Raw genomic sequence first — 13,441 nt, forward strand, 5'->3', positions numbered from 1 at the left:
CAACCCAAGGAACAGAACAATTAGCACCACCATGCCATCTAGATTGCTTTTTGTATTGGGGGGGGGAGTTGTTTTTTCACTTTTTGTCATATTTTATCTTCCTATACTTATCTTCCTTTGCCTCCTATTTTATTTTTTGCAGAACTATTTGATACTATGGATTTCTGTAAGCTGTCATAACATCACTAGGAAATAAAATTGATTAAAAATAAACCAGAAAAGGGCACCTGGGTGGTTCAGTTACTTAAGCGTCTGACTCTTGATTTCAACTCAGGTCATGATCTTAGGGTCATGAGATCGAGTCTGATGTCGGGTTCCATACAGGGCTGGGTTTCTCTCTCTCCCTCTCCCTTGGCCCCTCCCCACCTCTAAAATAAATAAATAACCAAACCAGATACAAATTAGTCTCTAAAATATCTACTGGTTTTGTTGTTTTCCACCACATGATTGCACAGATACAGACACATATACACCAAATCACGGAAAGGAAAAGGAACTGCACGGAAATTGAGACAGCAAGGTATGAGGCTTACAGGAATGGCAGGTCGCGCCCGTGTATCCAGTGTGCGTGCAGTCACAGCTAAAGGTGTCCCAGGACTGGGAGCATTCGCCCCCATGTTCACAGTAGCTGGGCAAACACCTGCAAGAAAACAGATAAACCGGCTTTTCCCCACATTCGGTCAGGAGAAAATGTGAGTCTTAGTGCTAACCTGCTACAGTGAAACATGGTACTGACAGGGCCTTCGGGAGAAAAATGAGACCGTGGACAAAACCTGCTGGGTCTGTAGAGAAGGTTTCCTAATGCAGTACCCACTGCAGACTAAGAAACCCACTAGATGCTACCAATTGTTCTGTACTGGCAGCAGATCGATTTTTTACACACTGCATATTCTATCAAAAAAAATTGTGGGGCTGCCTGGGTGGCTCAGTGGGTTGAACCTCTGCCTTCAGCTCAGGTCATGATCTCAGGGTCCTGGGATCGAGTCCCACATCAGGCTCTCTGCTAGGCAGGGAGCCTGCTTCCTCCCCTCTCTCTACTTGTGATCTCTCTCTCTGTCAAATAAATAAAATCTTTAAAAAAAATTGTGTTTGCTTTTTCACAAATAAGGCAAGATTGGTTTCATCCATGATCAGAGTCAAAGTGCTAGCAAAGGCCAAAGGTGGCCAGCTGCACCTGTTCCCCTCCCGGCCTCCATGTCCTTGCAGTGGGACCTGCAGATCCTCCCACCGAGAGGCTTAGCCTTCTTCAACCTGGGTTGAGCATGGGACCTGCTCTGACAAATGGGTCATTAGCAAACTGAGACATCGGGGGCTAGAAGAGTGTTTGGGGGTGGAAGACCTGTACCTGGAAAACTATAATATATTGATGAGAGAAACCAGAGATGACACAAACCGACAGAACGACATGCTATGCTCATGGATTGGAAGAATTAGTATTGTTAAAACGTCCTGCTGCCCAAAGCAATCTACCTATTGAACACAGTCCCTATCAAAAGGCCAATAGTACTTTCCACAGAACTAGAACAAAAAAAAATCCTAAAATTTATATGGAACCACAAAAGACTGTGAATAGTCAAAACAATCTTGAAAAAGAAGAACAGAGCTACAGGTATAATTCTGGATTTCAAACTACACCGCCAAGCTACAGTAACCAAAACAGTATGGTACTGGCACGAAAACAGACACAGAGACCCATGGCATAGAAGCGAGAGTGCAGAAATACACCCACAATCGTATGGTTAATCTATGGCAAAGGAGGCAAGAATATACAGTGGTGAAAAGACAGTCTCTTCAATGAATGCTGGGAAAACTGGACGGCCACATGCAAAAGAAGGGAACTGGACCACTTTGTTACACCACACACAAAATAAACTCAAAATGTATTAAAGGCCTAAATGTGAGACCTGAAACCATAAAACTCCTAGAAGCAAACATATGCAGTAAACCCTTGCCCATCAGCCTTAGCCATATTTTTCTAGATATGCCTCCTCAGGCAAGGGAAACAAAAGCAAAAATAAACTATTGAGACTACATCAAACTCAGAAAGTTTTGCCCCGTCAACAAACAAAAAGGCAACCTTTCAAATGAGAGAGGATATTTGCAAATGATATATCTGATAAGAGCTTAATAAACAAAATATATACAGAGTGGATATAACACAACATCAGAAAAACAAATTAAAAAATGAGCACTGATTCTGGACAGATGTTTTCCCAAGAGGCCATCCAGATGGCCAACAGACACATGAAAAGATGCTCTTGACTCATCATCAGGGAAAGGCAGATCAGAACCACGATAAGAACTCATCTCACTCTGCTCAGAATGGTTAGTATCAAAAAGACGGGAAATAGCAAGTGTTATGGAGAATGTAGTGAAAAGGGAAGCTTTGTGCACTGTTCGTGGGAATGTAAACTGGTGCATCATTTACGAAAACAGTATGGAAGTTCCCCAAAAAAGTAAGAATAGAAATGACATATGATCCAGTAATTTCACTTCTGGGTATTCATCCAAGAAAAACAAAAACATGAATTCAAAAGGATACGCACCCTATGTTCATGGCAAGCATTATTTACAACAGTCAAGACATGGAAGCAACTGGAGTAGTCATAACAAATGGGTGGACAAGGAGGTGTGGTCTATAAACACACAACGGTAGGCTGCTCGGCCATAGAAGACATGAAATCTTGCTATTTGATGGACCATGGATGGACCTAGCAGGTGTTATACTCAGTGAAATAAGTCAGATGGAGAAAGACAAATACCATATGATTTCATTTGAATGTTGAATCTGAAAAAAAAAAACAAACAAATGAGCAAACAAAAGACAACAGAAAAGAGAAACAGACTCATAAACATGAGAACAAACTAGTGGTTGCCAGGTGATGGGGGAGGGGAGAAGGCAAAATGCGAATGGGATTGAGAGGTACAGACTTTGGTTATAAAATAAATGCCAGGGATGAAAAATACAGCAGAGGGAATATAGTCAATAATATTGTAATAAGTTTGTGTGCTGACACGTAGCAATGACACCATTCAGCGTGAGTGTTTCAAAATGTATGTAACGGCTGACTCACTCTATTGTCCAATATGTCAACTAATACAATATGTCAACTGCTTCTCAATTACAGATTAAAAGAACTTCAAGTTAACTCAACTTAGATCATAGACCTAATTGTAAAATTCCAAACTTTTAAACTCCCAGAAGAGAACGCAGGAGAAAAATCTAGCTGACCTTGGGCATGGCAATGACTTTTCAGATATGGTCTATGAAAGAAAAAATTGATAATTCAGGCATCATTAAAATTTAAAACTTAGGAGGAGGGGTCAAGATGGCGGAGAAGTAGCAGGCTGAGACTACTTCAGGTAGCGGGAGATCAGCTAAATAGCTTATCTAAAGATTGCAAACACCTACAAATCCAACGGGAGACTGAAGAGAAGAAGAACAGCAATTCTAGAAACAGAAAATCAACCACTATCTGAAAGGTAGGACTGCCGGAGAAGTGAATCCAAAGCGACGGGAAGATAGACCATGGGGGGAGGGGCGGCTCCCGGCGAGCGGCGGAGCAACGGAGCAAAATCAGGACTTTTAAAAGTCTGTTCCGCTGAGGGACATCGCTCCAGAGGCTTAACTGGAAGCCCAGGCGGGGTCAGCGCGGCCTCAGGTCCCGCAGGGTCGCAGAAGGATCGGGGGTGTCTGAGTGTCGCAGAGCTTACCGGTATTAGAAAGGGGAAGCCGGCTGCAGAGACAGAGCCGAGGAGTGACTCTCAGCTCGGGGTTGCCTTGAACCGGTCGCAGGCTCCGTCAGCTTGGAGCGCGGCCGAAGGCCAGGGTGACGGGAGTCATTGGGCGCTGTTCTCTGAGGGCGCACTGAGGAGTCGGGCCCCGGGCTATCGGCTCCTCCGGGCCGGAGACCGGGAGGCCGCCATCTTCATTCCCGTCTTCCAGAATTCTACAGAAAGCGCTCAGGGAACAAAAGCTCCCGAAAGCAAACCCGAGCGGATTACTCAGCGCGGCCCCGGGTAAGGGCGGTGCAACTCCGCCTGGGGCAAAGACGCTTGAGAATCACTACAACAGGCCCCTCCCCCAGAAGATCAACGGGAAACCCAGCCAGGACCAAGTTCACCTACCGAGGAGTACAGTTTCAATACCAAGGAGAGCGGCGAAATTGCAGAGGAGAAGAAAGCAAAGCACGGAACTCATGGCTTTCTCCCCATGATTTTTTAGCCTTGCAGATAATTTTTTTTTTCTTTTTCAATTTTTTTTTCTTTTTCTCTCCTTCTGATAAATTTTTTTAACTTTTAACGTTTTCTTTTTTAACGTTTTTTAAATAGTTTATCTAATATATATATATTTTTTCCTCTTTTTATATTTTTTCTTTATTGGCTTTCTTTTTTTAAATAGTTTCTTTTTTTTTCTTTTTGAAACCCCTTTTTTTTAAGATTTTATTTATTTATTTATTTGACAGACAGATCACAAGCAGGCAGAGAGGCAGGCAGAGAGAGGAGGAAGCAGGCTCCCTGCTGAGCAGAGAGCCCGATGCAGGGCTCGATCCCAGGACCCTGAGATCATGACCTGAACCAAAGGCAGCGGCTTAACCCACTGAGCCACCCAGGCGCCCCTTTTTGAACCCCTTTTTATCCCCTTTCTCCCCCCTCACAATTTGGGATCTCTTCTGATTTGGCTAAAGCATATTTTCCTGGGGTTGTTGCCACCCTTTTAGTATTTTACTTGCTCCTTCATAAACTCTTATCTGGACAAAATGACAAGGCGGAAAAATTCACAACAAAAAAAAAGAACAAGAGGCAGTACCAAAGGCTAGGGACCTAATCAATACAGACATTGGTAATATGTCAGATATAGAGTTCAGAATGACGATTCTCAAGGTTCTAGCCGGGCTTGAAAAAGGCATGGAAGATATTAAAGCAACCCTCTCGGGAGATATAAAAGCCCTTTCTGGAGAAATAAAAGAACTAAAATCTAACCAAGTTGAAATCAAAAAAGCTATTAATGAGGTGCAATCAAAAATGGAGGCTCTCACTGCTAGGATAAATGAGGCAGAAGAAAGAATTAGCGATATAGAAGACCAAATGACAGAGAATAAAGAAGCTGAGCTAAAGAGGGACAAACAGCTACTGGACCACGAGGGGAGAATACGAGAGATAAGTGACACCATAAGATGAAACAACATTAGAATAATTGGGATTCCAGAAGAAGAGGAAACAGAGGGGAGCAGAAGGTATGTTGGAGAGAATTATTGGAGAGAATTTCCCCAATATGCCAAAGGGAACAAGCATCAAAATTCAAGAGGTTCAGAGAACCCCCCTCAAAATCAGTAAGAATAGGTCCAACCCCGTCACCTAATAGTAAAATTTACAAGTCTTTTTTTTTTCTTTAAAGATTTTATTTATTTATTTGACAGAGAGAAATCACAAGTAGGCAGAGAGGCAGGCAGAGAGAGAGGAGGAAGCAGGCTCCCCGCTGAGGAGAAAGCCCGATGTGGGGCTTGAACCCAGGACCTGGGATCATGACCTGAGCCGAAGGCAGCGGCTTAACCAACTGAGCCACCCAGGCGCCCCTAAAATTTACAAGTCTTAGTGACAAAGAGAAGATCCTGAAAGCAGCCCGGGAAAAGAAGTCTGTAACATAGAATGGTAAAAATATTAGATTGGCAGCAGACTTATCCACAGAGACCTGGCAGGCCAGAAAGAGCTGGCATGATATATTCAGAGTAATAAACGAGAAAAACATGTAGCCAAGAATACTATATCCAGCTAGGCTATCAATGAAAATAGAAAGAGAGATTAAAAGCTTCCAGGACAAACAAAAACTGAAAGAATTTGCAAACACCAAACCAGCTCTACAGGAAATATTGAAAGGGGTCCTCTAAGCAAAGAGAGACCCTAAAAGTAGTAGATCAGAAAGAAACAGAGACAATATACAATAACAGTCACCTTACAGACAATACAATGGCACTAAATTCATATCTCTCAATACTTACCCTGAATGTTAATGGGCTAAATGCCCCAATCAAAAGACACAGGGTATCAGAATGGATCAAAAAACAAACCCCATCTATATGTTGCCTACAAGAAACTCATCTTAAACCCGAAGACACCTCCAGGTTTAAAGTGAGGGGGTGGAAAAGAATTTACCATGCTAATGGACATCAGAAGAAAGCAGGAGTGGCAATCCTTAGATCAGATCAATTAGATTTTAAGCCAAAGACTATCATAAGAGATGAGGAAGGACACTATATCATACTCAAAGGAACTGTCCAACAAGAAGATCTAAAAATTTTAAATATCTATGCCCCTAACGTGGGAGCAGCCAACTATATAAACCAATTAATAACAAAATCAAAGAAACACATCGACAAGAATACAATAATAGTAGGGGATTTTAACACTCCCCTCACTGAAATGGACAGATCATCCAAGCAAAAGACCAACAAGGAAATCAAGGCCTTAAATGACACACTGGACCAGATGGACATCACAGATATATTCAGAACATTTCATCCCAAAGCAACAGAATACACATTCTTCTCTAGTGCACATAGAACATTCTCCAAAACAGATCACATTCTTGGTCCTAAATCAAGTCTCAACCGGTATCAAAAGATTGGGATCATTCCCTGCATATTTTCAGACCACAATGCTCTAAAGCTAGAACTCAATCACAAGAGGAAATTTGGAAAGAACCCAAATACATGGAGACTAAACAGCATCCTTCTAAAGAATGAATGGGTCAATCAGGAAATTAAAGAAGAATTGAAAAAATTCATGGAAACAAATGATAATGAAAACACAACGGTTCAGAATCTGTGGGACACAACAAAGGCAGTCCTGAGAGGAAAATATATAGCGGTACAAGCCTTTCTCAAGAAACAAGAAAGGTCTCAGGTACACAACGTAACCCTACACCTAAAGGAGCTGGAGAAAGAACAAGAAAGAAACCCTAAACCCAGCAGGAGAAGAGAAATCATAAAGATTAGAGCAGAAATCAATGAAATAGAAACCAAAAGAACAATAGAACAAATCAACGAAACTAGGAGCTGGTTCTTTGAAAGAATTAATAAGATTGATAAACCCCTGGCCAGACTTATCAAAAAAAAAAGAGAAAGGACCCAAATAAATAAAATCATGAATGAAAGAGGAGAGATCACAACAAACACCAAAGAAATACAGACAATTATAAGAATATACTATGAGCAACTCTACGCCAACAAATTTGACAATCTGGAAGAAATGGATGCATTCCTAGAGACATATAAACTACCACAACTGAACCAGGAAGAAATAGAAAGCCTCAACAGACCCATAACCAGTAAGGAGATTGAAACAGTCATCAAAAATCTCCAAACAAACAAAAGCCCAGGGCCAGACGGCTTCCCGGGGGAATTCTACCAAACATTTAAAGAAGAACTAATACCTATTCTCCTGAAACTGCTCCAAAAAATAGAAACAGAAGGAAAACTTCCAAACTCATTTTATGAGGCCAGCATCACCTTGATCCCAATACCAGACAAGGATCCCAACAAAAAAGAGAACTACAGACCCATATCCTTGATGAACACAGAAGCAAAAATTCTCGCCAAAATACTAGCCAATAGGATTCAATGGTACATTAAAAGGATTATTCACCACGACCAAGTGGGATTTATTCCAGGGCTGCAAGGCTGGTTCAACATCCGCAAATCAATCAATGTGATACAACACATTAATAAAAGAAAGAACAAGAACCATATTATACTCTCCATAGATGCTGAAAAAGCATTTGACAAAGTACAGCATCCCTTCCTGATCAAAACTCTTCAAAGTGTAGGGATAGACGGCACATACCTCAATATTATCAAAGCCATCTATGAAAAACCCACTGCAAATATCATTCTCAATGGAGAAAAACTGAAAGCTTTTCCGCTAAGGTCAGGAACACGGCAGGGATGTCCGTTATCACCACTGCTATTCAACATAGTACTAGAAGTCCTAGCCTCAGCAATCAGACAACAAAAGGAAATTAAAGGCATCCAAATCGGCAAAGAAGAAGTCAAACTATCACTCTTTGGAGATGATATGATACTATATGTGGAAAACCCAATAGACTCCACTCCAAAACTGCTAGAACTTGTACAGGAATTCAGTAAAGTGTCAGGATATAAAATCAATGCACAGAAATCAGTTGCATTTCTCTACACCAACAACAAGACAGAAGAATGAGAAATTAAGGAGTCCATCCCATTTACAATTGCACCCAAAACCATAAGATACCTAGGAATAAACCTAACCAAAGAGACTAAGAATCTATACACAGAAAACTATAAAGTACTCATGAAAGAAATTGAGGAAGACACAAAGAAATGGAAAAATGTTCCATGCTCCTGGATTGGAAGAATAAATATTGTGAAAATGTCTATGCTACCTAAAGCAATCTACACATTTAATGCAATTCCTATCAAAGTACCATCCATTTTTTTCAAAGAAATGGAACAAATGATCCTAAAATTTATATGGAACCAGAAAAGACCTCGAATAGCCAAAGGAATATTGAAAAAGAAAGCCAAAGTTGGTGGCATCACAATTCCGGACTTCAAGCTCTATTACAAAGCTGTCATCCTCAAGACAGCATGGTACTGGTACAAAAACAGACACATAGATCAATGGAACAGAATAGAGAGCCCAGAAATGGACCCTCAACTCTGTGGTCAACTCATCTTCCACAAAGCAGGAAAGAATGTCCAATGGAAAAAAGACAGCCTCTTCAATAAATGGTGTTGGGAAAATTGGACAGCCACATGCAGAAAAATGAAATTGGATCATTTCCTTATACCACACACGAAAATAGACTCAAAATGGATGAAGGATCTCAATGTGAGAAAGGAATCCATCAAAATCCTCGAGGAGAACACAGGCAGCAACCTCTTCGACCTCAGCCGCAGCAACATCTTCCTAGGAACATCACCAAAGGCAAGGGAAGCAAGGGCAAAAATGAACTTTTGGGATTTTATCAAGATCAAAAGCTTTTGCACAGCAAAGGAAACAGTGAACAAAACCAAAAGACAACTGACAGAATGGGAGAAGATATTTGCCAATGACATATCAGATAAAGGGCTAGTGTCCAAAATCTATAAAGAACTTAGCAAACTCAACACCCAAAGAACAAATAATCCAATCAAGAAATGGGCAGAGGACATGAACAGACATTTCTGCAAAGAAGACATCCAGATGGCCAACGGACACATGAAAAAGTGCTCCATATCACTCGGCATCAGGGAAATACAAATCAAAACCACCATGAGATATCACCTCACACCAGTCAGAATGGCTAAAATGAACAAGTCAGGAAATGACAGATGCTGGCGAGGATGCAGAGAAAGGGGAACCCTCCTACACTGTTGGTGGGAATGCAAGCTGGTGCAACCACTCTGGAAAACAGCATGGAGGTTCCTCAAAATGTTGAAAATAGAACTACCCTATGACCCTGCAATTGCACTGCTGGGTTTACCCTAAAGATACAAACGTAGTGATCCAAAGGGGCACGTGCACCCGAATGTTTATAGCAGCAATGTCTACAATAGCCAAACTATGGAAAGAACCTAGATGTCCATCAACAGACGAATGGATAAAGAAGATGTGGTATATATACACAATGGAATACTATGCATCCATCAAAAGAAATGAAATCTTGCCATTTGCGACGACGTGGATGGAACTAGAGGGTATCATGCTTAGCGAAATAAGTCAATCGGAGAAAGACAACTATCATATGATCTCCCTGATATGAGGGAGAGGAGATGCAACATGGGGGGTTGAGGGGGTAGGAGAAGAGTAAATGAAACAAGATGGGATTGGGAGGGAGACAAACCATAAGTGACTCTTAATCTCACAAAACAAACTGAGGGTTGATGGGGGGAAGGGGTTGGGAGAGGGGGTGGGGTTATGGATATTGGGGAGGGTATGTGCTATGGTGAGTGTTGTGAAGTGTGTAAACCTGGCGATTCGCAGACCTGTACCCCTGGGGATAAAAATATATGTTTATAAAGCTGTAAAAAAAAAAAAAAAAAAAAGAAAAAGAAAAAAGAAAGGATGAATACCCAAGTTTTGTAGCAACATGGACGGGACTGGAAGAGATTATGCTGAGTGAAATAAGTCAAGCAGAGAGAGTCAATTATCATATGGTTTCACTTATTTGTGGAGCATAACAAATAGCATGGAGGACAAGGGGAGATGGAGAGGAGAAGGGAGTTGAGGGAAATTGGAAGGGGAGGTGAACCATGAGAGACTATGGACTCTGAAAAACGATCTGAGAATTTTGAAGGGGTGGGGGGTGGGAGGTTGGGGGCACCAGGTGGTGGGTATTGTAGAGGGCACAGATTGCATGGAGCACTGGGTGTGGTGCAAATATAATGAATACTGTTATGCTTAAAAAAATAAAATATTAAAAATCGCAAAAAAAAAAATTTAAAACTTAAGGGAATGAGAATAGAGGCCACAGATTAGAAGACTGTCTTTGCAAAATCCGTATTTGACACAGGATGGATATCCAAAATATAGATAAAACTTTTTAAAATTCAACAATAAGGGCAATGAACCACCAATTAAAAACTGGGTCCAAAGAGTCAAAAGATCTGAACAGACGCCTTACAAAAGATGACCAGATGGAAAATGCATGTATGTAATCATGCTTGACATCATTAGTCATTAGGAAAGCTCAAATCAAAACCACAACAAGATGCCACTTCTCACCCACTGGAATGGTTCTTATCAAAAAGACATCATAACAGGGACAGGTAGGGACGAGGATTTGGACCATTCTATGTCACTGCTGGGAATATAAAATGGTACTTTGGAAAGCAATCTGGAAGTTCCTCAGGCAGTTAAATACAAACTCACCCCTGACCCAGCAATTCCGCTCCTAGGTATCTGCCCAAGAGAACCAAAAACACAGGTCTGCACAAAACCCTGTACTTTCATGTTTATATCAGCATTATTCATAAGAGTCAAAAAGTAGAAACAACCTACATGCCCATCAAATGAGGAATGGGTAAAACAAGTTTGTTAATATCCTCACAAAGGAATGTTCTGCATCACAACTTTGTCAATGATGTAGAAATGAAGACCGACATCAATTTAAAGGCAGATTACTTGGGTCCTGACAAGCCAAATGGCCTCTCTTGTTATACAGTTAAAGCTCTCAATATAGTCAAAAGCCTCATACATTGCAAGAACTTACATAAGTACTTGTTATCCTCTGGAGCTCAATGCCTATTTCTCTCAAGGAGTCAAAGGAATGGGTAACTTTGGATTCCTTCTACTCTATACAGTTAGCACTCCTTTGCTATTTGGGAGGAAGGTGCTGGAAATGAGCACAATGTCTTAAAAGGACACACATAAACACTCTCCTACCAGGTCTCTGGCATTTGAGTGGAAGACACCTGATTCCATGCCAAGAACTAGAAGTTGAGCTTCTTGGGAAAATGGAAGAACATCTCTTCACCTCCAGTGATTATAGAGCAGGTCTGTTTGCATCTGGGCCCTTCCCTCAGTGACTGTTGTCCCATGTCCTTGGCCTATTTAGGACAGTTTCCTTGACTCTGCACACCTGAGGTCAGCTTCCTTACCCCAAACCTCCAGCTTTCCTGGCAGGACCCAGCATGCATAAGGAAGACCAGAGAGAGGCACCAGCTGTAGTAAGAAAACTAAAATGGCAGCACACTCCCACGTTTGTGATTGGTGGAAACCACAAGTCCAGCATGCTGGTGATGTTTACACACAGATGAAGTGAGCTTAGCCTGCACCAGTTTTTGGGAAGGGAGGTTATGAATCCTACATATCATGCATAGACCAGGTCCCTTCCGTATTTAGGGAAGATGTTGGCCACAGTTGGTGCAGAGGAGGGCAATCAGGATTGAGATAGTGTTTAATGCCTTGACCTCTAAACAATTGCTAAGAGAACAGACGTTAGCCTAGAGGAGAGCCAATGAAGGGAATTCACTGAGTACTTGTTGGACTATGGGGGTAAAGTGTGCCTAGACTTAGAGCAGGAAATATGAAGACTCGTGGTAGAAATCTGGGTGGAAAAAAGGACACTGATGAACCATTTGGTGAATGGGCAAGGGTCTCATTCCTGAAAGATAGAACAGAAGCAGGATTCTCTTCTCTATGGTGATAAAGAGATCCCCACTTTGAGACAGAAACATCAATAGATATCATGCTTAAGATTCTTCTCAACTTTAGGATTTTGTACTTCTATGATTCCCAAAATATCTTCAGATTTAATAACTAAGTCTCTTGACTCTGTGCCTCCAAAAATCATGCTTCTTCTTCAGTGTTCCATTGAGTGGTGATACCACCTTTTATCCAGATGTCCGAGCCAGAACCCGAGGATCATCCTGACCAGTCCCTCTCCATCCCCCCATAGCCACGCCCTCATGAGCTTGATCTTCTGTACACCAAACACTGTGTACGTCATCTACATTTTTCTCTTCCCTACCTCAGGCTATCATCCCTTCTCGCATGGGTAGGCAGCCCCTTACCTGGCCTCCGGGCCACACACCCTCCCTCTGTGGCCCACACCCAAACCATCTTCCCCCATTGGCAGTATTGCTCTGCTGTGCAAGTGGCTTCCTAGCACAGAGCCCTCAGTGACTTCCTGGGGAACCTTAGATCAGTGTCTGGATTTTGAGCTGGCCACCAGGCCTCTGTGATGTAGCCCCTTCCCAGCCAGGCAACCCCATCTCTCGCCATCCCTGCTACTCATCCTCAGACACCCAATTTCTACAGCAGCCATGTTCAAACAGGCAGACTCGTGGCGGAACTTTGGCTTGGGCTCATGGCTGAACCTTCGCTGGATGTCCAGCCTCTCTCACTCAACTGACATACCCACCTTCCACCCCAGGGTAGGTGTCTCTCCCTCCTCTCTGATAGCCCTGCCTTGTCCCAGCACAAATTAGGCACCCGTCCCACATGTCTCCACAACCCCCCCCACAGTTCCACTTCAGTCTACTGATCTCTAAAAAACAACATGTAGAGCACGTGATGTTGCATTTAGCATCTAGAAGATGAACGCTTGCCAAAGTCCACAGAGGTGGGCAAAGCAGCCCCATCAGTACAGTCCGTGCCTATAGATGTTCAAGGTGGCATTCCTGTGATCCTAAAAGAAACCTGGAAAGGACTGTGTAACCTGAGTTATAGGACACAAAATTCTAATGTCCAAAACACAATTGTTGTAAGACATGATCCCTCACCACGATAACCCTGTTCCCGAAGCCTTGTCCCCAAGAACCCACAGCTTTCCCAGTGTCATGAGAGCCTGGGGTGCACAGAGCACCATATGCATGAGTCCTTGTGCAGCTCAGGAAGGTCTCCTGTATCCCCAGCCGGTTTCAAACATCTTTTCATAACCTACTGGGCCGTTGGGCCAGGAATGCTGTTATGCTTCATG

General features: G+C 42.4%; 1 protein-coding gene across 1 annotated transcript in view; it reads right to left on the minus strand.

Annotated features, from left to right (window-relative positions):
• The window catches only part of LOC125080705 (contactin-associated protein-like 3), a 202,819-nt gene that overhangs the window by 68,303 nt on the left and 121,075 nt on the right, over positions 1–13,441 (minus strand). The window contains exon 11 of the mRNA XM_047694676.1: positions 534–640. Coding sequence (XP_047550632.1) covers positions 534–640 — 107 coding nt within the window. The remainder of the gene's footprint in view (positions 1–533; positions 641–13,441) is intronic.

This window comes from Lutra lutra, chromosome 11, assembly GCF_902655055.1.
Source record: "Lutra lutra chromosome 11, mLutLut1.2, whole genome shotgun sequence".
Classification (NCBI taxonomy): Eukaryota; Metazoa; Chordata; class Mammalia; order Carnivora; family Mustelidae; genus Lutra; species Lutra lutra.